This window comes from Vanessa cardui, chromosome 14 (assembly GCF_905220365.1).
Source record: "Vanessa cardui chromosome 14, ilVanCard2.1, whole genome shotgun sequence".
NCBI classification, from domain to species: Eukaryota; Metazoa; Arthropoda; class Insecta; order Lepidoptera; family Nymphalidae; genus Vanessa; species Vanessa cardui.
Genome location: NC_061136.1, coordinates 12,536,452 through 12,563,883, shown reverse-complemented (window position 1 = coordinate 12,563,883; position 27,432 = coordinate 12,536,452). Strand labels below are relative to the sequence as shown.

The window sequence follows — 27,432 nt, the reverse complement described above, 5'->3', positions numbered from 1 at the left end:
CGCACGCACTCCGATAGTGACGCGGATGGAGCGCTATGGTTTTGTTTATACTTGTCGGAATAGAGTGTATATTAAACTTAGACACTATTGACTCTCTAGTAAAGAGTCAAAAGTATTTCATTATTATTATGGAATAACTTCCCTCAAGAAAACACAGCTATTTTTCGTCTATGAATACATAGAAGTACAGAGTCGATCTACAATACGAGAGCCGAGATGGCCCAATGGTTAGAACGCATGCATCTTTTTTTTATCTGAGTGTTTTGAAGAAACCTGCATGTTGCATAGAAATTCTGCCACATGTGCATTACACCAACCCGCATTGGAACAGAATGGTGAAATATGTTCCAAACCTTCTTCTTCTTCCTCGAAGGGAGAGGAGGCCTTAGGCCAGCAGTGGGAAATTTACAGGCTGTCGTTGTTGTTGTTGTATACAAGAGCATATTAAAACTAAAATGAAAGTAAAAACAAAAAAAAACATCTATAAGCAATACTGAGAATGAATCACACCGAGAAAATTCTTTACATTAATAAAGACATCTAAAACTACTTACAAAGTATAGTTATCACATATCAGTGTTCTTATCTCTACTTATATGACTGCTAACTCTTAAATCATTAAGAATGTCTATGACTTATGCTAGTGGTTTTAAAGCTCTATTTCAAAATGGGCCATATTTATCCAAGAATAAATCGGCAAATCATAGTTCTAATTGGTGAATAACACTTAGACCCAAACGAAATCGTCATACCAAACAATGATTATCTGAACATCAATATATTTTGAAGCAGCCTCAGCGGATCAGATCTACAGAACGCTCTACCACGAGGACACGAGTACCTCCTGACACACATGGCGAATCTTCTATCACACTCGCACAACCTGGCCGAACAGCTGTTCCCGACCTGACGACGTGACTGGTAGTTCTCTAGAGCGCAGTGGGGCTGCCTGTTAAAGCACTTCCAGTAGTAAGGCTGGAAGTAAACCGTGTTGACCGGACAGTAGATGTTCTCGTAACACTCGTCGTGGAGCCTGCAGCAGCTGGAAGGTACGGTTTGTTTGAAAGCGATTGAATAATTAAACGATAAGTAAAAGTAATGTCTATTCCAATGTAAGTAGGAAAATATATAAACAAACCATAAATATAAGAAATTATACGATTTGCTAATAACTCAGTAAAAGGTTATTATACAATTAGTGAAAGATGGCTTATACAGCACATCTTATGAGTGAAACGATGCTTGCTTTCATGTTAAATAAAGGGTTTTAAGTTATAAGTAATATAATTGAAAGTCAATACGATTATAAATGCTTTTTTAGTGTACCAAAGAAATATAAATATAATATGAGAATGATTATTTTGTGCATGACTAAGCTTTGTACAGAGAACGTATTCGTACTTTCAAGTTTCTTGAAAGTAGCATAATATTTAATGTTATTGTAATTTATAACTTACTTGTCAATTCCGTCTGTAGGTTTTCCGGAACCCAGAAATCCGCAATAGCAACCATAGCCCTTGTAGGAGATGGGATCACACCCAGTAGCGCAGGTTAACATGTTGTAGAGATGAAACACACCACGCTTACCACGATCTCCCTTATTCGAATACTGTTTTGGATCCATTGTTCTGAAAATCAAATATATGTAAATCAATTAAGCCTATTAATTCCAATTTTAAAAATTACTGTAATGGAAAACAATTTTAGTATATTTTTCGTTCAATTGATAAGTTTACTACTACTATTAATACTACTAGTAACTACTACTAGTAACAACTAATTAACTTTATCAGTAGAACTCTTCCCAAGTCAAGTCTTTGTTTATATAAAATGTGTGCTACTTCATAGGAAATTGCATAGACATTGGCGCCACATGAAATTTGAACACCAAACTTTTACTGAGATCCTATGACCCTTGTGCTTGTAGTACACTGGCTCACTTACTCTTCAAACAACAATACTTTAGTATTGCGTGCGCTAGAATATATGTAGAGTTAGTACCTACCCATACGGGTAAAGCTCTATTATGAACTTGCTCATATCATACAACTACAAATTAAAATAAATGTTGAAAATTGTACTCACCTAACGCCTTTAAGATAATCAGATTCTGGTATGGAATATCTGAATGGATCATGAGCGAACCCAACAAGCATATTAACATCTCTATTTTCGTGTTTCTCGTTAAAATTAAAGCTATCTAAGTTACTCGCTTTGGTGTCTTCATATCTGTGACTATTATTAGAACTAGGTTTAAACGGAGCGCTGTATGGGCTTAGAATATGGCTTAGCTGCGCGTAGCTGGTACTATTGTATATGGATTCGAAGCTTAGAGGTTTCGGCAAATCTGAAAATAAATAAATGTCATTTAAATAAAACTGATTGTTGTCTGATATAACAAGCCAAGATGGCTTAATGGTCGATTACTTGGTATGAATATTCCGGGTTCAAAGTCTGGCAAGTATCTCTGAGTTTTCACGTAAGTACTTAATATGTGTTTGTACTTTCGAGTACAATTGTGAAGTAAAACAATGTATATCATTGAAATTGTGTCATATATGTATCCATCATTCCAAATTTGAGCAGCATGATGGAACAAGCTATTACTAAATGTTTCATTGACTTAATTAGTATGAAGTTCGGGCAGTGTAAATGCTACTTGCGTGGGGACATTTTTGCAGTAAAACGACTTAAATTTTTCTCTTTTGTAAAATGTTATCGAATATTTTGTCATTTCATTGAATCAGTTTACGTTTGCGGTTGAGAAATTTATCACGGCAGTGAAAGTTGTTTCGGATGTTACATAAGCTGATCAAAATTATACAATGTTTTCGTAGCTTCAAAATTTCTCCAAATTAAATACGCAATCAACAATAGATTTAATTATTATTTAAATACATTTAAAAATTAGACTTTAAGAAGTTACTTCCAAAGTATTAGTCTTAATTAAGAAAGTGAAGTTGAGAAGCGCTGCTACTTATAAAATTATATTATATACAATAAGCTTCTCTAAAACACTCTGCATCCCAAAGGAGTAGCTATAAAGCACTTGTGTTATATAAAATCAGAAGTAACGACGTTACACAAACACCCAGGCCCAAGACAACATAGAAAACTAACAAACTTTTTCTACATCGACTCGGCCGGGATTCGAACCCGGGGCCTCGGAGTGACTCAATTATTAATATGTAAATATACATATAACAATAATAATTGTGATCATCTAAATCTATAAAATATCATCAGCAATTACCTAAAGTGCTGGCTGATGGTAACGCAATGCACACTATTGAAAAATAAGCGCATTTCATGCACTAGATGTTTGCGAACAATCAGGCTAATTGTATACAAAGGAACGAATGCTCAATGATGGCCCAGCCGACTATGGAAATGGGAGTGAAATGACTAATTCCCCTGCATTTGTAATGGAACTTGTAATAGCAATGAATTAATATACTTTTTAATTTAATTTTACATATTGTTTTATAAAACGATAATTGAATTGAGTGTCATACATGGTTTTGCCAACGTTTTCGGCGTTGATAGTATAAAGCCGCTTTCGGCTGTCTGGCCCTGTGTAAGTATTCATAGATCTTTAAAACTACGTAACGGATTTTGATGCGTTTTTTTAATAGATAGAGTGATTCAAGAGAAAGGTTTTTGTGTTTAATTCATGCATAATATAATAGAGAAACACTGATAATTTTAGAGGTTTCAGTGTGAGATATTAGATAAACATATTTTTTACTTTAAATTGCAAAAGCTGGCTACCCTTCCAGATAGATTAAAATAATATATCATAGTACACCTTAAAATATTTAACAAAAATAATCCGCGAGAGGTGAAAAGGATAACCCACAATAACATATTTTTTTTTTATTTACGAGAAATAATGGCTTAAGTACGAAGCGATAAACAATACAGCATTAATTATTATCCAATTAAGTACTTAAATACACTGTGCATTTAATATAAATCAATTTGACCATCAACAGACAATTTGTAGTATAATTACGTAGTATTAGCATTGTAGCCTATATTTTTCAGCTCTTGTAGTTTAAGCTTGTTTACCTCCTAAAACTGAAAAAAAAAATAGTTGTTTCGCTGTGAAAGCGAAACAGATAGAACAAGAGACAGAGTAAGATATATATTTTCATGTATTAGCAATAATTATACATACCAATTTCTATGCGATAAAGATTTGTAAAGGTAATAATTAAATTCGAATAAAATCATTTTATAACTCAGTAACGGAACTTTAAATCACTGTCAAGCTGTATATGATATAAAATATATTTACAAATATTAGCTGTGCCCGCGACCTTGTATGTGTTTGAATCTAACAAAAAAAAAATATTGTAGCCTAAGTTACTCCTCATTATATCAGTTATCTGCCAGTGAAGTCCCGTCAAAATCGGTCCAGTCGTTCCAGAGATTAGCCGGAACAAATAGACAAACAGACAGACAGACCGACAAAAATTGTAGAAGATGTTATTTTGGTATATGTACCGTGTATAAATACAAATGCATTGAGTAAAAAAGGGCTATTTTAATATTACAAACAGACACTCCAATTTTATTTTATGTATAGATTATATATACATATATACTTCTCTGTTCGATGTTCAATTAAAGAAATAAAACGGTAGACATTTATTTATGTAAATGTGATGTATAATATTGTCTTATTATCATGCAAGAAGGATTTAATGTCGGACAATCAAGAAGATAAAATAAAATTAATCGACGAATATAATTTAATTCGATAATTGAACAATAAATTATTTAACAACAAAGATGATGAAGTAGACTTATTCTGTATGATTAATATTCATATTTTTTGTCAGTGGTTTATATTTTACAATGCATCTGGATTGGTTTAAGTTTTTTTTTTAAATTTTTAATGACAAGGGCCGTACGTTGTATTTATCATTACCTTATTTGGACTGAGTTTATTATTGTGAGTAGTTTATTTCCTGACAATATCATAATCGAAATTGAAGAATAACAGTTACAATTTAGAATATCGTTATTACTTTTTTAATCGATATACAATTTTCTTTTCTATGACGAAAGATTCTACAATGTATCAAGTACTACAGTACATAATCTGTTTTATAAATGAAAAAAAACTCACACCATTTATAATTAGTGAAATAAATATTACTATCTGAATTATAGTGAGTTTATTTGTATTATAAAACGGGTTATTGTTTATTTCTTTTTAATTGGAGAGCGAATGCATATTGATATTAGTTAGAAAAAAAACACAACACAACAACAACAAACAACAAAATCCTGTAAATTTCCCACTTCTAACGCCTCCTCTCATTACGAGGAGAAGGTTTGCAATATATTCCACCAAGCTGTTTTTTTATGATATAGTTTGGCCGATGAGCAATTTTCTTCCATGTGCATTTTTTATGGTATAGGTTAGCGGACGAGCATATGGGCCACCTAATGGTAAGTGTTCACCATCACCCATAGACAATGACGCTGTAAGAAATATTACAATTCATTACATCGTCAATGTGCCACCAACCTTGGGAGCTAATGAGTGGGTGGTACCTACCCAGACGGGCTTGCACAAAGCCTTACCACCAAGTAGTTCCAACGCCAGTTTAACCGTTTATGCTTATTTGAATTACGGATACAGACAGAATATTTTCTCTTTAATAGTTAATTTTTATTCATGAAAGTATGAACAAACAAAAATTGAATTAAAGGTAAAGCCAAATAGGCACAATCAAATTAGTGTAGTACAACTTAGATGTAGAATCGGCAAATTCAATAAAATCGATTTATACACCCGATAGAAATAGCTCCCTATCGTGCCATTCGACGCTATTCGTCGCTATATTTCCATCAGTTCAAAACGAGAAAACTATTGCATTTAAATCGATGGATCATATTGATGAATATATTAGGTCACATGATATATTCACATAAGAAATAAATATTGATAATTTGGGATAGCGTACTTAATCCGGATGTGATCGGTTTTAAGGATTTTTCCGATGCTACATCTAAGTTGTGTAGTATTATACTTAAATGCAAATGTGTCATAAATAAAATTTTATCAAAAAGAAAAACCGACTTCAAACAAAACACTATTTTAAAACAAATAAAAATGTACTAAAAAGTAATAAAAATAATTGCATATTTAACATATTTTTTAGAGTCCTCCTAGGTAAAATGAAATGAAAAATATTAGACTATTTAAAAGTCGATTTACGATTATATAACGTAGTTATAGCTATTGTTATATTTGGAGCCGGTGTCAGCCACGGGCACACGCTTCAACAATCAAAAGAAAGAAGTGATACGAGCCTCTTGATTGACCCAGTATAATATCGTATAAAAGGTAATTTGTAAGAAACATATTTCTTAAAGTATTCTCGTATTGTTTTTGATAGATATAGTATAGGGTTGGCTGACACCGACTCCAAATTTAGCAATAATTATAACTACACTATATAAACGTAAATCAACTTTTAAGTAGTCTAATATTTTTCATTTCATTTTACCTAGGAGGACTCTAAAAAATATGTTAAATATGCAATTATTTTTATTACTTTTTAGTACATTTTTATTTGTTTTAAAATAGTGTTTTGTTTGAAGTCGGTTTTTCTTTTTGTTAAATTTTTTTTTTTTTTTTTATTTTAAGTGAAGCTGATGTAGACTAACATTTTTTTCTTAATATGGATAGATTAAGCATGCCGTTTATATGAATCAGAAACTACTTTGGGGACAATTTCAAAAGAAACTTTCGAATAAAACAAAAATAGACTTTCGAAAATGCGGCTTTAATACGTCATGCGGCATAAACTACAAGGTACCATCCTCGAAAGAGCTGTAATCGGCCTCAGTAAAAAAACTTTGCAAATGAGCTATTCGTATGCTATGTCGTACATCATATGACATCAAATCATATACACAAAATTTGATTAAAGACAGTAAGAAATTCTGTCCCAAATCGCACCCTAACTGTAAGCCGTTTAGGAGTTCCGTCAATACATATTATAAAACAAAGTCGCTTTCTCTGTCCCTATATCTTTAAAACTACGCAACGGATTTTGATGTGTTTTTTTTTAATAGGTAGTGTAATTCAAAGGGAAGGTTTGTGTATATAATAAATGAACAATATAGTTAAGAAACACTAACAATTTTAGAAGTTTGCAATGTGATGTCGTAAATAAACAAATTCTTTAGTATATTTAGTATATTTAGTGCTCCTCAGAATTGTTCCGTTCCCTCCCGTTCCCTTAATTTGTCATGGATCCTATGCTCAGAATAAAAAAAGAATCATCAAAATTGTGCTAACTAATTTTGAGTTATTCACCTATTTATCGCGCACATACATAATGCAAATTTAAGACTTATATCGTTTTCATACGGATACCATCACCGGAACAAAATAAAATTAAAATGGGACCCCACGGGAAGCACTACCTTTCAAACAAAAAAAAAAAAAAAAAATACAGACGAATTGATAACCTCCTCCTTTTTGAATTCGGTTGAAAATATTATCAAGTTCAATATGGCGAGTTAAACATGATACAAGGAAGACAATCGTTAATAGCTTAGGAAAATAGTAACAGAAATTGATTTGAGTTTTTAGATGTAGGAACAAGCGTGGGAGATATTAAAGTGCCCATTGCACAAGCACTTAGCGTGAACACAGGTGAGCTCTCAATTCCCGTATTCCCTTTGATGAAATGGAAATCCAACAGGATCGGAGTAAAACCAGGCGCGGACAAACGGCTTTACATGCTTTTCGATGAATAACAGAGAAGTCGATAACTTTTTTATTGGTTCCACTTGACATTGGAAACAAGGACTTCGGATTTGCAGCCTAATAAAATTAAAAAAAAAAAAAAAATTATTTAAGTCTTTACTTATCTAAACCATTTATAAACATTAAGTAATTGAAGAGAATAAGCTAAGTCATATTTATCCGCATTCTTACGTACTTTTAGGATTGTTTGTACTAATATAAGGGTCATTTGAAAAATATATTCAGACAGAATTCAGATTTATTGTAATTCATGTGAATACATTGCTTCAAGCATTTATCTAAGTAATATTCCGAGAATTCCGATTATACCTACATACTTAAATACGTAGAACACATTAGATATTTTAGTCGATGACTTTTTTATGGTTCAAAAATGATAAAGGAATATGATCAAAATGCCAAGACACAAATTATGAAATCAAGTTAATTATTATTAATGATATTTTAGTACAATGTCGATGTGTTATTAACCTTAAACCCTAATTTTGTTAATGCGTTATAGATTATGTAGAAATAAATTTTAAATGTGATGTTTCTTGTAATTACACTGGTTTACCTTCGGTCTATTACAAGAATATTTGTGAAGTGAATCCTTGTGCGTCCGCAGCTTATTATGCATGTGTCAGTATTACTTTATAATGACTACCTTTCGACCAGTGGTCTAAGTTCAAATATGATATTAAAAAAAAAAAAACGATTTCTATTTTTTTCACGTATAGAGGGGATAAATGTATTGAACTGTTTGGTCTTTGCCTATTTGCATGTATATACTGGGAACTGGTGGTCATATTTGTTTTGGGTTTATTATATTTTGATAACACTGATTACGGGTCGTAGTAGAACACAATGATAATGAAGTTGATTTCATATCATTTTGTCATATATAAACATGTAGTACACTGAACAATTCTGTTCTCCATTCAAACAATTCACTTCGTAGCTCATTCATGAAATAAAGCAACTGGCTAACTGGTGATGTGATACATTACTTTGATACGAGTTAGCAATATTTTTTGGAATTTTTATATACATTGTCGCGGATCGCATTCTCACATTTCATATTATACTTACAGAAAAAAAAAACAATCCTAAGTAAGCTTCCCGTCATCTGTGCGTTTAGATCTTTGAAACTACGCAATTTTAATGCGGGTTTCTTCAATAAACAGAGTAAAAATCAAAAATGAAAATCAAAATAAACTTTATTCAAGTAGGCCTTTATAAGCATTTTGAATCGTCATTTTACAATTAAGTGAACCTACTACCGGTTTGGAAAGTAGATTCTACCGAGAAGAATCGGCAAGAAACTCAGTAACTTTTTTAACTTTTTCTACATTTAAAAAATACAAAGTCAAGTTAGTTAAATACAATTATTTAAATTAATATATCCTGCTTGGAAGTCAACAGGTAATTAACTCCACGCTTTTTTATCATCTATAAAATTTTGTATCGAATAATATGCATTTTTACCAATATATTTTTTTATAAACGATTTGAATTTACGAAACAGCAAAGTTAAAAATGTCTGTATGTGTGATTTAAGAGGAAGGTTGAGGAAGGAAAGTAGAGAAAAAACTAGACTAAATTTAACTTTCCTAGCCGAATAAAACAGGATAGTTGCTTTTTATGGTAATAGGTTATTTGACTGTTTTTTAAAATCCATTTTATATTATTTAGTAGAAGTTAAGGAACCCAGTAAAAGTTGTGTTTTTTATTTCTAGTACATATTTACTGAAACATATCATATTAAAAATTCCATATTTAAATAGCGCGCCAAAACGCTACTTAGACAATATGGTGCTGCAATGGGGTTGATGACGTCACTGTCCTGTATTTTAATGTGGTACATATAGTAGAAAAGCAAAGTTTACAAGAACTTTATCATAAGCCCGGCCAATCAGGAGCATTTTTTCACGTGACACACATTTGAAAAAAAATGCATTTTTATTTATAGATTTTTGAATAAATTAAGTATTATATTCAACTTTCGTTAGTAAATTTACTATAACCATTTTTAAACTCATAATATACACTGATTACAAAAATTCACAATTTATTTTTCACATTGTCAAATAGCCTATTATTTAATCTATAAATCGTATATAGTTATTGAAACCATATGAAGCCGGGGCGGGTAGCTAGCTATTATATAACGTGTTGTTATTCGTGTGCGTATTGTTTAATATGTATGTATGTCTATTTAACTTGCAATTAGTGCTACCTGCGATTAAACTGGCAATTGTTGCAATTGAGGCTTTTTAGGTATGTGTTTAACGTAATAACAATAATTTGATACCCTGACATTGCAAATGTTCCAATAAAATGCTTCGCAGAGTATGCAGTGAGAACCGGATGTGACATGCATTGCATACCGTGTTTTTGAGGTCGAATTATATAATTTTCTGTTTACCGTCCGACCGGTTTATTTATTTGGAATTTTAGGTAATCATGACAAGACATGACATTAATGACTGACGAGCAATTTTATCACGGCACCGCGTTTGAATAACGCGACATGTAACCATTGTTACCACGTTTAATTCGTGATGAGCATTATTGTAAAATATGATAATAATCTTGTTATAAAATATCAAAGAATTACTTGTTAGATAATTATTCACTGATGACTTTTTTATGCAAAGCTCGAGCTCTTTGTTTGCACTGGTAAGTTGCACAGGCAAAAATCAATAGAAGTGCTGTGCCAAACCTGTGTCGTTTGGCTTATTTGCTTTAGTTCTTATGTCGTGTTGACGACCTCATTGGTCGAGCGCTGTTTACACCGATTTTCATGGGTACGCGACTCTGAGGTCCCGGGTTCGATTCTCGGTCTAGTCGATGTAAATTAGCATTAGTTTTCTATGTTGTCCTGTGTCTGGGTGTTTGTGGTACCGTCGTTACGTCTGATTTTTCATAACACAAGTGCTTTAGCTACTTACATTGGGAGTATACAGTATACAGTGTATGTGATGTTGTCTGATATTTATTATTTTATTAGTGCGACACTGTATCCAGATATACACAGAAATAATCTAAGATGTACTCTTTCTCAATGGACCTTTATTATATTTCTTCGTTATTGATAATACATATTGCCTAATGTTATCTATAAGTTTAACAGGATTTCGTAAAAAGGCCTCATTCAAAACCATATTTACGACACTGGCCTTGACATTACACGCAAAATGTTTGAATTGTGATTATGATTATGAAAGGAGTTGGTGAATCATGTACAACTCGATTACACCAGCTTCGCATATGAAGCTAAGGTGATGTTGAATTAAGGCAATTCGCATAGCTAACAAATAATCTCCAATGTCATGCTTAAGTTTTGCTTGTGTATTAGGAACGTGGTAAACATGACGCTTAGTTGCATATATTTGTATTTAAGCGCTACTGGTTTAAACAGATTTTCATGTGTTTAATAATCAGTTTATTATTATCGTTTCCATTCTAATTTACAAGATTGGTATTGTTCTACATTAATATTAACTACACGCGAAAGTAACTATCGCTTTCTGTTGAGCTAAAGTACTGGTACAAATTTCATTTGAAAAAAAAAACAAAAGTCATTTGGTATGAAGCAAGGTGGAACTTAAAATAAAGACATAGACAACCTTTTTATAACTAAAAACTAGAGAGAAAATCTATAAAGGATAGTATATAGATTTTCAAACAAGGAACGAATATTAATTTAAAAAAAACCCGTGACCTGTCTCTTTCATAACTAGCATTAGTTGTATTTGCGAGAAATTAAACATAAATTAAAACAATTAAAATAAAACCTTGAATTAAAGTTGAAAAGAAAAGTTCTATTTACTCACACACATATAATATTTTACACAGATGCATAAAAAAAAACTCTTGATGCTTTTAAATAATTCTTTTATAATTACTTAGTTGAATAAAATGCCTTTATAAAAAGTAACAATTGTCGCCAGTATTTTGTTTATCATACAAATATATCTAAAATTGTTAGATATAATTAGAACTGAGTTAATTGCGATCATTATATTCTAACATATAATAGAAATGTCCCTTTACGCCTATAAAAATAACCTAAGCTGACATAATTTACAAAAGTAGAAATTTTGAAAAAAGCGTCTCAATATAAATAATATAAATTAAAGAATATATTGGTAAAGAGGTTGCTTTAAAAGAAGGTCTCATTGCTATGTGTGACTTATTTATATTCTATAGTTATCGTGTATTAAACAAAGTGTAGTCTATGTAACCTCTGTTTAATGTTATGTATAGATTCCTATGTCAAGGATGTAAAAAATGATCGTGATTCAGATTGATGTATAGACACGTGGGTAAACTTACATACACGTGATGTTGCATGAAATCGCATGTTATAGAATAAATTGCTTGATTATAATATAATAGCTCTATTGTGTTTATGATGTCCTAGTACTATTTTAGCTACTTGGAAATAAAATGGATTTTTTGTTATGTGAGTGGGCTTTACCAAGGTAAAATAGTTAAATAGACATTGTTAGTAATATCACGTTTAGATATTTATTTATTTAGATATATAATAGAATAAACTGTATACATGTCATTATAGGTCATAGTTGTCCCAATTCGATATTTCAGCATGTTTAATAATTAATTGTACATGTAATTAATGCAGCTTTTAATTACTAGATGGCGTTATATCAAACTAGATTTTAGGCTGTGTATGCGTTAGGCAAAAGAAGTAGCTATGTCCTTTCTTGGAGTTTATGTTTGCTTCAAACAGACAGACAAATAGACATACAGAGTTACTTTCACATTTATAATAATAAAATATTCATATAGATAGATACATATTGTAGAAATTTCTACATCGCGATGGCATGATTCGCGAACTTTTGTATATATAGCTATGATTTTTTTAAACTTTGTTATTAGTGGATCCTATTAGTATTATTATGAAAGACAAAAAACAATAGTGTCAAAAATCATCCTTAGGATCGAGTGATCTAAGTACTCAATAATAATATACTTAAAACAAGTCGGCTATCACGGTGAGAGCACGTAACATGCGCGTCAGAGCGCTTGAATAACTTGGTTCACGTAATCACAACTAATTTTGAGGGTTAAGATGTACCTCGTGCTTATAGTTTCATTGTCTCACTAAACCTTCGAACCGGAACACAATTCAAAACTAGGTATTGTTAGCGGTACAGTATTTGTTCTTTAGGTGGTATCTTCCCGGATTGGTACAAAGCTGAAGATGAAGCCACCAAACAATTGTTAAGCCGAAAATTGTAAGCTTAACACCGGGCAAGCTACACTGATTTATCATTTGTGAGTTTAATTGAAAATGAAACTATCGTGAGGAAAATGTTTATCTATATATAAGCCAGTCGGCATTTGAGCAGTGTTAGGTAGTAAACTTCCTTATAAAACGTATCCCTATTACTTGCTTCAACTAGATTTTTAGGGTGAGATACGAAGTGAGCCGAGATGGCCCGATGGTTAGAACGCGTGTACCTTAACCGATGATTGTGTGTTCAAACCCAGGTAAGCACCACATAAATGAATATTCTGAATAAATATGTGCTTAATGTATGTTTATAATTCATATCGTGCTCGGCGGTAAAGGAAAACATCGTGAGGAAACCTGCATGTCTCTAATTTCATAGAAATTCTGTCACATGTGTATTCCACCAACCTGCATTGGAACAGCGTGGTGGAATATGTTACAAACCTTCTCCTCGAATGGGAGAGGAGGCCTTAGGCTAGCAGTGCGAAATTTACAGGCTGTTGTTGTTGAGTAAGTTATTACTGTTGTCGTGATGAGTATAATCTGTGACGAATTATGACATTGTCAAGATTAAAAAAAAAAGTAATATTTATATGGGAAACACTGCACAAACTATGATCGATTGCGTGTATTTTACTTCGACAAAAACAATTTTAAGTAATTGTTTGTTAATTGCTTATAAATCCTTGGCATGTCTGTGTTTGATAACTTCATGTTGTTGAAATATATTGAGTTTTAAGTAAATAAAGTTGTTTGATGTAATAATTATGTCTACTTTGCATATATCTATCTATTCAAACACAATAGGCTTTTTGACAATGCGAAAAATAAATTGTGAATTATTGTAATCAGTGTATATTATGAGTTTAAAAATGGTTATTTACTAACGAAAGTTGAAAATAATACTTAATTTATTCAAAAATCAATAAATAAAAACGTTTGTCACGTGACACAAAACGCTCCTGATTGGCCGGGCTTATTATGAAGTCACTTTCTTGTAAACCTTGCTTTTCTAATATATGTACCACAGATAAAAATACAGTAATATAATAAAGTGACGTCACCGATCCCATTGTAGCGCCATATTGTCCAAGTAGCGTTTTCGCGCGTTATTTAAATATGGAATTTTTAAAATAATATTTTTCGGAAAATATGTACTAAAAAAATTTTTCGGAAAATATGTACTAAAGAAATAAAAAAATCAACTTTTAATGGGTTCCTTAACGTCTACTAAATAGTATAAAATGGATTTTAAAAACCAGTCAAATAGCCTATTTTTTTAATTATAATTTACATTCGAAATTAAATACAAAGGAATTAAATTTTAAAGCCATAAATACAAGGCCGTACAGATGGTCATCTTTAACTACAAAATAAAAAAAAGTAACGAACGAGACCAAAACTTGATTTAAGAGAAAGTGGAGGATTAAAGGTCGACATTTCGTTGCGCTAATTATGACCGACTGACCGTCAATGAAAGTATTCGAGTTCGGTTACACTAAGCGTAGTTCTGCTCTCGGTACTAAATCAATTGGCCCGTAGTGTTTATAAAATTGTTATATTATTACTTATAATTACAATTTGCATTTTAAACTTTTGAATTTGCGTTGTCGCTTAATAAAAATTTGTACATCTTGCAGATGCTGGTTGTCAACTCAAATTCTTTTTAAATATGGATATCGAATTATTCTTATATTCTTTTGTTTTTATGATATATAATATGATTTCTCGTATTTTTGTTTTTATTTAAAGTATCTATTCTAGTAAGAAAATTATTAAGAACGTTCAATTTTCATTCATAGATACACGAAAAACTTTTTATAAGCAAACTTTTTTTTAAAGTTACATATTAAAATTTCTTTGTATTACAATAGTTTTTGGCATCCTCTTGCTGCTAATGAGTTCTAGGAGAGAACATAATTCCAACTTTCAAATTTGCTTCCGGGTTGCTACTTAGATTTTTTCAGCAGCAAAACCCAATAGTTTTTAAAAGCCTGTTCTGGAGTTCGAAGTATGAAAAAGGCAGAGACTAAAGGACTTATCAGTCTGTATATTTATAGCTTGAACCACGAAAATAATAATCTCATATGGAAACGATAGTTATAAGACCAAAGTTAGTACATATACATAGAAAATATTAGTTTGTTTGTTTTAAAAGCAATGATTGCTTTTATGCTTACAAAGGTTTCAATTTTAAAGCTATTAACGGCAGAACGTTAATAGCTTTAAAATATATGTGAGGCCAATGGAGCATACAATGCAGTCGATTGCTTATCCGAGATGACAAGGTTATAGTGATCTTTATATCTTGCCATGAGTTATATCTTGGAAATTTTATAATTACCATTAAAAGATAATACGAACATCTGCAGAATATGTGCATCCTTTTATAATGTTATTGTTATTAGTATTACTTGGTCCTTTTTGGTAGTATTTTGGCAGTATAGTGTAGTACCAACTTATTCTGTTTCGGTGTGGAGGATGAGCCAGTGTAACTACAGGCTCGAGATACATACAAACTTAGTTCCCAAAGTTGGTGGCGCATTGGCAATGTAAGGAATGGTTAATATTTGTTACAGTGCCATTCCAATAACTGGCTGATTTGTTCTTCTTCCTGCCTATATCATAAAATAAATAATATTGACGTGTTCCTATCCCGCCAACGATTTCTGTGATGGTTCGAACTAAGGAAAACTTTCTTAGTTCGAGCTACTCACCTACCGTGCTTCTAAAAGCATGTTAAGCAAGATATCGGACAACTGTCACATAGGTCATGGACTGTGAGAGAATAAATATTATAGTGCATCTGTGTTCACGCGCACACACACATAGGTATATAGTAATTAATTTTGCAGATGGTTCCACTTTAAGTTCAACTACCGTGACGGAAATTAGTCAGGTCATTATCATCATAATACTATTTCATTAAAATTAATGTTGAATGAAATGAAAATACTTTTATTACAATTGGGCTTATAAAGCCTTTTATATTTAACATTTTACAAGCATACCATATTAGCTCAATGTGTTCACGACCGGTTCTTGTTATGGATTCCACTGAGAATCATTCCGGTATATACTCGTATGTGTAAAAATAATTTGGTACAGATCAATAAAATTAATTATTATTTATTTATTCGAACGTAAGACAGAAATAACGATGCTATTTATAGTACCCGTTTAAAATTAAAAGTTAACTGTGCTTCGCAGTATGGTATGGTACGACATGAAAAAAGAATGTCCTATGTTTTGCCACGAAATATTACAGATTAATCCAAATTAATATAAAAAAAACTAAGTTTAAATTTAGAAGAATAAACTTGTTTACAATAGATTGTAATCTTATTTACGTCATCATCCTCCTGCCCTTATCCCAATTTACTTGGGGTGGCGCAGTATGACTTCTTATTCCAAATAAAATTTCCTCTCTGTCGGACGTCGCCTCACAATTCTTTCTAACCATTTCATCTTTCACACAATCCATTCATCGTTTTTTTGGTAGTCCTATACCAGTATTTCCATATTAAATTAAATTTCATAAGTGTACAAAATTTGAAAACTTTAGACTTCAATTTTAACAGACACCGTTATTTAGCTAATGTCAAACTAAAAACTTACTATTTCTAAATATCTCATCGCGTCTAGCTCATAAAGCATAAAGTTTAGAAAACAGAGCTGATAAAGAAGTCGACTACTATTATAAAATGTCATATAAAATGTAAATATCTGAGGTCGTTCCACAAGTAGCATTCTTTCCAGCCATATTATCTTTCATACAATCCATCCATCATTGCATTAGACTTTTATATAATTTATCTATCCAATTTATGTATCTCATTGAATTGAAATTCATTATTTAACTGTTAAGAACTGTACTGTCACAAGTGGCTAGTTGATATCGATGCAGTTCCCTTAAGTCAGTTTTCAAGATTCCGCGAATTAAGCTTGGAAACAACGACAGGGAAATATATTGGCAATTTTTTTAAGGAATAGCGCTTTTCTTTTTTTTTCACGCTGGAAAAACGCATTACGCGCTTCCCCCATGAAAGCGGCGGGGTGTGTGGGACTCCCCGGGACCCTGGACGTCGAGTGCGCCCAAGTACACCGGGTTTACCCACTAAAAAACCAGCGGTACCCCTCTTCGTCTTTCGGCGGATGCCACGTGGTTAAGGAGTAACGACGGCCTCTAAATCATGAACTATGCCGCGAGCGACAACTATTATTTAATACATAATATTCCTATTCAATTTTACGAAAAAAAAAACATGTTTTGTATTTAAACTTGCTTTCAAAATATCATAGAATCTTAGTTGAATGCCTTCAAATTAAAGCTCTCTTAGCATCTAAGAATCTTTCGATCTAATTAGCTATTTCAGTTCATGATCACAGAAATGTTTAACAAAATGAAATGTGTGTATGTGCGTGTATGTATTTATGTGTTATTATGTGTTACATGCAATCACGTGCTGAAAAACACGTGATCTAGTTTTCCTGATAAGTTCGAGTTAGGATAATTGAATCCTTTGTGTTTAAAAACATGTTTCACCGGGCTAAGGGTTCCTCTTCTTTTTAAGAAGGTGCACTTTACTCCAAAGGTTTGCTTGCTCTAAATACTGGTGGTCGATTCATGTTGACGGGTTTTGTTATCTGACATATGTAGGTTTCCTAACGACATGGTCCTTCATAAATTAAGCATATGACAATTCTTTTATCCTTCCGATTATGTATCGAATTTGATTTTGATTTTAAACTCATTGAATCTTTTGCTAAATCTTAGTAGTGATGTTGGTCTAATTAATGATAAAGCCTTGGATTAAATCTTTGTTTGTATGGTCATTTTGCTTAGACAACAACATTTTTTTAAAAAATAGAGTTCAGAGCGTGTTTTGAACTGGGACAGGTAAACTAAAAACATAATAAATATGTATATATCTGTTTATAAAAATGATTTCGATTTAGTAAATTTATCGATGTTTTTTAGGAAGTTATTCTAAGTGTTTGATAATAAAAAAAAAATATACCGATTTTTTAAACATGCTAATCTAAGGTTTACCTTTAAGGGACGCGATTAGAGTTTAAGCCTCAATTGTAATTTATAAATTAATTAAAAAAATAAAATGGAGTTTTGTATTGAATGCAAATTAGGTAATAAAATTAAAATATGTGTTAACTCGTGAGAATGTTACGGCACCGAATTGGTTAACTTAAATTATGAAATTAGGCACATCTTGGAATACATTTGGAAATTCAACATCTGCGATATTGAGCTGTTATGACATCTTAATGAGATTGCAAATATCTTGTGACATTGGTTTATCTATAATTGTATCGATCCGAATCTTTGTTGGTCTGAACTTACAATGCGAATTTAAGTATGAAGATTTATTATCATTATTTTACTATACATTTTGAAACTATTAGGGAATGAGTACATAAGAGGAAGTTTAAAAGTGACACCAATAGCCGAGAAGTTATGTGGAAGGCGGCTATCATGGTATGGGCATGTAATGCGGAGGAATGAGGAACATATTGCGAGGAAGGCCTTGAGCATAGGTGTGGATGGATATAGAGGTAGGGGACGACCAAGGAAACGATGGATGGATTGTGTGAAAGACGATATGGTCAGAAAGAATGTTCCTTTGAGATGACGTCTGACAGAGAAGTATGGAAGGAGAAGACATGCTGCGCCGACCCCAAATAATATTGGGATAAGGGCAGGAGGATGATGACAATTTGAAACTATCATCATTACATAGTATAAAACAAAGTCGATTACCGTTGCCTATCTCTATGTATTTCAATCTTAGATCTTTAAAATTACGCAACGGCTTTTGATGCGGCTTTTTTAATAGATAGAGTGATTCGGGAGGAAGGTTTTTGTATATACGTAATATCTGTACAATATAGTAAAGAAACAAGCAAAAATCTTTAGTATATTTAGTATCAGAATTGAACCCGTACAAAGCCGGGTCGGGTCGCTAGTTTGCGATATAATATAACTCGAATCGAAGCGTATTGAAATCCAGACACACAAATGCAAGTGCTTATGTATTTACTATTCATCTCGTCATCATTGATGATGTAAAACATCGTGACAAACATCTGTCAGATGAAATTCTAACGTATGAATATCAACGACTTCATAGTGGAATCCTATGTTGGAAAATACTCCAATTATCTGTCTTGGAAATGACGTATTTAGTCAGTAGTTAGACATTCGCGGAAATTATTCTTTATGTGGTATAATTTTTTTTTTCAATTTTAATGATTATTTATGTAAAAATGAGGTTGTTTTTGTACTTTCTTTATTTAACATTAAGAACAAGTATATTTGTGAAATAACGCTTTCAAGTTTTAAAACGTGTTTAGAAACACGGATTAGATAAGTTCATAAAGATCGAGAGATTAATTAAAAAATAAAAGATTTGTATTATTTTTTAACCTGTATTACGCAGCTTTCTAAATCTTTGTTTTTAAATTACACAACAACGTTAGTTGTATATTAGGCTTATAATTAAATATATTGGTTTGTTAGTAAAGTTAAAATCATTATAATTCGCCAAGTTTTAGTTGTAGTCTACAAAAAAAAAAAAAAATAAGCGATATTTTTTTTCGCATATTATAAACTTTGATAATAATAATCTTGGTATGGTGGCTAACATTTGAAAGAAAGTAAAAGCAACTCCAAATTGTGGAATACGGTCTGTTCTTTATTTGGTAAAATTAAATATTTTAGAAAGCGTTATTGATGGTGTTAGGAAGCTAGAAGAATTCGGCCATATTTTAACAAAAAACAAATAGTTGAAAATTTCCGCGTACTTAAATTTTAAAAAAGAACTAACTCTTAATCTTCGATTTGCTTAAAGTCTGTTCCACATTTGAATAACAAATTATAAATTCAGACATTTTAAATCATTATACTTACAAAACCAAAGTTATTGTTCACAATGTAGATCTTATCAAAAATAACATGTAGAACACGTTGTCTATATAATATATTATATAACATAATATACATAGTTTTAATGTATAAAATGAAATTTAAGTTCATTTATTTTTTATGTGACCTATTCATTCCTGACCAAAACATTTTTTGTTTTTATCTTTTTTTTTTCAATAGAGGTCAATGACCTTACCAATTTAATGTAGCCTTGGCACGCAAGTATTGGAGTAATTACAATACTAATTATGTAAAATATCAATTTGACCCAAAAATCTGCACGGATTGTATAGTTTTTTTACAAAGAAATTACTAGCTATATTATACTTACATATAGTAATGTAAATTAGTAGTCATAAATGCGTTCTCGTTAAAGGTTTAATTTGTGTTAAATAATATATAAAAATATACCCCTAAATGTATGTTATATGACGGACAAATGGACCATCTGATGTGGTCACCCATATATATAGGTGATGTTAGAATTACCAATTCCTTTCATCGCCACTGAGTCACCGACCATCGAAGCTAAGTGACAGTTCTAATTGGCAGTTTTAATTTAAACATCGAATATAAAACCTCCGCCTTCTTTGTCGGTATAAACTATTTTCGTTACATTAAAATAAATCTTATTTTTTCAAAAGCAAAATTATTTGCTCTTTTTAATACATAGTCTATAGCATACATTTGAAGGTAGGTTTACATTAAAATTCTTTAGTAATATGTTAATACAAGTGTTTATAGACAGTGAGAGATTTGAAATGAAAAATAAAGCATATTTTAATTTCCGTTTTCCGCCTTCGCAAAAATGTATAGATAGACATGGCCGGCACGTAAGCAGGTGGCTTATTGTCTTTTAAGAATATGTTGTTCATATATATTAACTTGTTAAATTAACTTGTTCCGTGTCCTTAGCATTATCGAGTATAGCAAGACATTCATAAATTATCGGATGACCAATGATATTGTATTAATGGTACCAATAAGTAAAAAAATAAATTCGACAATTTAATTGACTTGTATATTGATTACGAAGCGGCTGTAAGCCTATTTACATAATTTAAATAAAACTAATTATAACGGATGAATCGCGTATATTAATTATTTTTAAAACATCCCGACGTTTCGAGCACTTTGCAGTGTTCGTGGTCACGGGTAGACTTAATATACGCGATTCATCCGTTATAATTAGTTTTATTTAAATGTGTAATAATCGCGAAAATTTAAGACAACACTATTTACATAAATCATTTTGTGGTATTGAAATATTTTTAATAAATAAAAAAATGTATTGTTTTTTTTCTGTTCTTTGTGTCCTTAAACCAATTATAGGACTGTGATACAAGTTTCCGGGCCTAAAAAAGAAATTTTTCTTTGTAATTTTTAGTCATTATTATTCATTTTACATATTCTACCCTTTTGAAGTTGAGACGCGTAACTTGTACTATTAAACATTTGAATATTTATTTAAGCGTTTTATTTTGTTTCTGTTTGGGCTTTTATTGAGTCCTTTTCAGATTAAGTTGTAATGTAGTTATCTTTTGACTATAACAGTAATAGAATAGAGGTTACAGCTGTGTTTTCATACGAACTCACTAACATTATCTGAAACAATCACATATACACACACGCACACACATGTTAAATCAAAATAATCTCTGGAAATTCGTTTTTATTGATATCATTTTTTGATATTACTACAGAGACCAGCCCCGGCTTTGCACAGGGTACTGATATACCTACTACAGTTTTTTTTTTTACATTATCCCATTAGAACTTTCTAAAATGATCAGAGTTTCCTTATAATGTCCATGTATTATCTACAAAAGCCTTCCTCTCGAATCACTTTATTTATTAAAAAAAACTGTATCAAAATCCGTTGCGTAATTTTAAAGATCTTAGCATACATAGGAGCATATTAAACTAAGTCGCTTACCGAGCGGTACTATGTAAAGAAGACAATAACCGTATACATATACTCGTATTTCATTCTAAATGCCAATACATCACCTTTTGTAGTCTTAATACGTCATCGCAAAACAGCCGCACGGTAGCCGTACTTATTTCTTACCTTGGAGTCATTTCACTTATGACTTCCTATCACGCCTCAATACAAAGGACATATATGTGATTGAGACAGGCATAAAGCATTTAGAATGGAGGAATCCAAGCCATTTCAATATAGTACGATAATAATGTGACTAGTGCATGGTAATTGCCTCATTATAACTTCAGGGTGAAAACGATGGGCATATTCCGATATCTTTTATAATCTATACATATAAAAATCTAAAACAAAATATTCTTTATACAAGTAGACTCTTTGCGGATATTTCGTAACATTATCAAATCAAAAATCAAAACACTCTTTATTGTACACCAGTAAATAAATCACATATACACGGTTAGGAAAGATGTACAAGAGACGGCCTTATCGCTAACACAGCGATCTCTTCCAGGCAACCTTAAGGTAGAAAAAAACAGATATAGAAAGAGGTAGGGGTGAACGAAGCAGATATAATTATTTTAAATTTTATTCTTGGTGGTAGGGCTTTGTGCAAGCCCGTCTGGGTAGGTACCACCCACTCATCAGTTATTCTACCGCCAAATAACAGTACTCACTATTGTTGTGTTCCAGTCTGAAGGGTGAGTGAGCCAGTGTAACTACAGGCACAAGGGACATAACATCTTAGTTCCCAAGGTTGGTGGCACATTGACGATTTAAGGAATAGTTAATATTTCTTACAGCGTCATTGTCTATGGGCCATGGTGACCACTTACCATCAGGTGGCCCATGTGCTCGTCCGCCAACCTATACCATAAAAAAATGATTCAATTAAATTTAAACGTACCACTAGATCAGAATGAAGATTTCGTGAAGAACCGGCAATAAACGCAGCTACTCTTTTCTGACAGGTTGAGATAAACAATTTGGATTAGACGGTCAGTTTCAGTTTGTAATATTAGGACTGAGTATTAGACGAAATATTTATTTAAGTGAGTAAATTGTCTTTCTATATTTCTCTCGCCAGTTCTGTTACCTGAACTTGGCTAACACGATACCGCGTGTCTAGATGTATGTATGTCAGTAAATAAAAATGTCCCTATACAAATCTATACTGCATGGAATGGTGACATGAGTGCTAGTAGTATGCCCTCGTTCAATCGCATATCTGATTCTCTAGAGGTCAAATGATGATTCAAATGATCCGAAAAATTAATCAGTTCTCATGTCACCAGTGGAGACAAAAATGGAACAGCTCATGTTCCATATTTAATTAGGTTTTTTCATGATTCTTCCAAGATTCAAGTATTCCAACTGCAAATGGGACAAACTGTAATTTGGAATAACAGACGAATAACCTAAGAACGAAACTATCTGCAAGATATTTTTTGTGGTTTCGTATAGAATTAGCTCTAATCCGCCTTAGTAACAGTATCGTAATATAATTCACACTATAGTACTAAAATTTCTAGGAAATTCATATAAGTACCTAGATTGTAAGCAAATAATTTACTTCGTTTAATTTTTCTAAAAAGTAATTTCTTTAAAAAGTAAAAACAATATTAAAATAATAGAATTCGACCTTAAAATTTTATCGTCATTTTGACCAAATATGTTTCTATAATAACTTAATTAAGACTCCAAAATTATTTTAGAAATTTGAATAATCTTACGATATTCTGACGTAATATACTTGAGTTTATGGCAACAAGGTCGTTTTCGTCATTTATCTATCTAAATTAATATTATAAACGAAAGTATCACTGAACAGAGTTAGATGGAATTTCGTATTATGTATGCAAAAACTAAAGGAAAGAAAATAGTTTTTTTAAGCAGTACCTGACCACCAATCAATAAATAAAACAATGTATTATGAGGTTGGTGGACGAATATATGGGTCACCTGATGGTAAGTGGTCATCATCAGCCATAGACAATGAAGCTATAAGGAAAATTAACTATTCCTTACATCGTCAATATTCCACTAACCTTGGGAACTAAGATGTTATGTCTCTTGTGACTGTAGTTACACTGGTTCAATCACCCTTCAGACCGGAACAAAAAAATACTGAGTACTGTTATTTGGCGGTAGAATAACTGATCAGTGAGTGGTACCTACCCAGATGGGCTTGCACAAAGCCCTACCACCAAGTAAGAAATGGGTTCAGGCAGACGGTCTACCTTTACTTGAGCTGTAAGAATACTCTACTGACAGAATAAACCTGACGACATGTCATTGATAAAATAATCGTAAGGTTTCTTACAAGTAACATACTAAACTTTCTCTTGATAATAATAATTAGCTTGCTTGGAATATAAGGCGGTATAAACATGTGAAGAATGAAATGTATTTTTCTTTAATTTGAATTTCGCGCATCAACCGTCATCGAACGCGTATTAACATGACAACTAAATTTTGTTAGCCGTGAAAAATATTAACTTAGAAGATATCTCGTTACTGAAAAAAGTAAAGAATATTGTAATTTAGGAACAGACATAGTTAATAATAACAGGAAATGTCGTTTCTATTCTTAAAGAAAACTCTATTGTGTTTAATTATCTGTGTCATCCTAATAAAAAAAGAATATCAGAAAGAATCTTACATACATATTTGACGTTGGATGACCTTCATAAAAATCGTGACAGCCGTTTTCAAAATATACGACTGAAACACGAGCTAATCCAAGCAGTGTATGGACGAGGTGGCACCAATACAGGCAATAAATCAAAATAGATAAAGAAAATCGGTCAAGCTCGTGTGAAATGCATTGTTATTTTTAGTTACATGTGACATACATAACTTATTATCCAGAATATACAGCTGTTTTTGAATTATGGAATAACTAGCAACCCGCCCCGGCTTGGCACGGTTACTTGATACGTATCGTTATATTATGACCAAATTACATAAAATCATTATAAATAGTAGCCTGTATGTTATTCTAATGCATAACCTATGTTATTGTAAAATTTCATCCAAATCCGCTAAATAGTTTTTTCGTAACAGAGTAACATACATACATGCCATCCTCATTAGTAGGATTTACCATTTATTTAAATCTATTTGTTTTGATTGTATGATTGTCATTCTATGTTGATTTTGTATAGTTGTCTGTAAATTTAAATGGCAATTCCCTAAAAGAATTACTCAATGTTATACTTTAATTATTAAGGAACATCTAAAGCATACAAAGAGGATATGATTGCGAATATAAATTTTAGAAATCAAGAAATAACATCAAATATATCCAATGAAATTTTACTGTAATACAAGAGAATAGAATATTGTTTATATTTGAATATAAACAATAGGCGGTACGATTTTATCGAACTAAGTGTAGTTTGATAAAACCGTAATTTAGATTTGTGATTTTAAAATGTAACAAGTTTTACAATCTATGTGCATATACCATATGCATAGTCATTACAACAAACAACAGTTTCTCACAGCTGGGCTAAGGCCTCCTCTCCTTTTGAGTTTCTGTTCCAATGCGGGTTGGTGGAATACACATGTGGCAGAATTTCTATGAAATTAGACACATGCAGGTTCACGAAATTTACCTTCAGCACGAGATGAATTATAAACAGAAATTAAGCACATGATTATTCAGTGGTGCCTGCATGGGCTTGAACTCGCAATCATCGGTTAAGATGCACGCGTTCTAACCACTGGGTCATCTCGTCTCTCATAGTCATTACTATTTAATTAATTATTACTCGCGGATTCGTTCGATGTTAAGTATATAGTAAGTATAAATCTAATCCTTGATTGGTATTCAAGTTTGCATAATATCAAATTTCATTAAATTTTGATCCGAGGTGTGGCCTTGAAAGCGTAGCAGGGTTATTAGTAGGTATTTATAATTATAGTATAGATTCTGCATAAAAATAAAAACATACAGCGACATAAAAAGTAACTAAAAAAAAACACGGGCAACCAGTCCAATGCCTTCAGACTTTTTTTGAATATCGAATATCCAGATTCGATATTCAAAAAAAGAATGATTTGAGAAGGGTTTCATCATTAATACCGCAGTTAATGTTACGGCATTTCAACATTTTAGATTTTCGATTACGATCGCATTGAGTACTTTTATAATGGGTGTATGGTGTAATCGCTATTCGAAATGACGTTTGAAAGAGTTGAAACAACGATTGTACTGATTTCATACTATTAGATAGATATGTACCTAGTATATTCCCATCAAATAATGAGTTCAGATAAACAGACCATACGTTCAAGTATTTCATATTTTTTTTATTTATAATACAACACTAATGCTCGTAACTTTTTTTACTTTCAAAATTCGAATAACAACTTCGACATTCAAAACTCTCGGCCAATATACCGTCATCGATGTCAAGTGTTGTTTTTTTTTTCATTTCTTGTGTGCTTGGAATGGATATATATATACATCTATTTTTTTACGTATATTGTATATCTAGTATATATTACGATTATTTCGGATATTGTTCGCTATTGCGATTGTTTCTTGCCTTGTAGTTAAGCAATTTTAAGTTTTTTGTAATTCGGCTTTTGTAAATTTCTCTGCACTTTCATTTGCTTTTAGTTTACAATCGTAAATCTATATACGCAATTAAATTTATAAATATAAGTGAAAAATAACATATCATAACTGTTATTAGTGATGGAATGGCGTTATTGTAAAGAGATTCTAACGAAGATGAATAATATTTTCTTAATATGGCAGTGGTAAATAGATCACCCGGCTTATTGCATAATTGCAGCATTCTCGTAAAGCGTGTGATTTAATTGTCTATAGATTTCGATACATCGATTACGAGAACATCGTAATCATCGCACGACTTTTATCATGATATGGTATAATGAGCCGAAAATTACGTAATATTTATTTTTATAGAAAATTAAACCATTATACTAATTCATAATGTTATGACTACGATTTAAATATGTATATATATTAAAGAAACATAAAAAACATTTTAATGAGATTAATATTTTCGTATCGATTTTTTTGTAAATCGATACTTAAATAAGAATAAAAAAAATAATGTCAACACTTATAATTATTTATTTCAAAATAGAATATCTACTTTTTCTACTGTTTCGTTTTATCGTTGTTTACACTTACCTAAATTACATAATATTGATGGCACGCCAGTACATAGCATCAAACCCACATACACAGATAAAGTTTTTTGTCCAGCACACCACTTAGTTCCCATTTTTTTATTAATCACCGCCATCACAACTATTTTTATGACATTAGTGTTACTTATTACTATGACATTATTTTAAAAGAAATATTTTTTTATTTTATTTTATGTCACAGGTAATTAATTTTTTTGACAGTAATTTTGGCGCGTAAAAAAGCGCGGTAAGAGACGCGCGGCTCATGCGCGCTGTCCATGTGGATGTTGAACAGTGAACAGTCTCACGCCATACAGCCTTATTGTGCT

The 27,432-nt window shown here is 31.6% G+C and overlaps 1 protein-coding gene across 1 annotated transcript; it reads right to left on the bottom strand.

The window, feature by feature from the left end:
- Positions 1-382: 382 nt before the first annotated feature.
- Positions 383-27,432, bottom strand: LOC124535204. The gene is made up of 4 exons (XM_047111320.1): positions 27,105-27,432; positions 2,086-2,347; positions 1,458-1,628; positions 383-1,042 (listed from the first exon to the last, which is right to left on the bottom strand). Exons 1-4 carry the CDS (start codon positions 27,217-27,219, stop codon positions 763-765), a joined length of 828 nt encoding a protein of 275 aa, XP_046967276.1. The 5' UTR covers positions 27,220-27,432; the 3' UTR covers positions 383-762.

What these genes read in the sequence shown, in the direction of transcription:
- LOC124535204 (XM_047111320.1), bottom strand. Translation starts at nt 27,219, where the DNA reads ATGGCGGTGATTAATAAAAAAATGGGAACTAAGTGGTGTGCTGGACAA. An exon ending in ATCAATATTATGTAATTTAG is followed by an intron (nt 2,348 to 27,104) that starts GTAAGTGTAAAC and finishes ATTTATTTTCAG; the next exon opens with ATTTGCCGAAACCTCTAAGC. An exon ending in CCTACAGACGGAATTGACAA is followed by an intron (nt 1,043 to 1,457) that starts GTAAGTTATAAA and finishes CGTACCTTCCAG; the next exon opens with CTGCTGCAGGCTCCACGACG.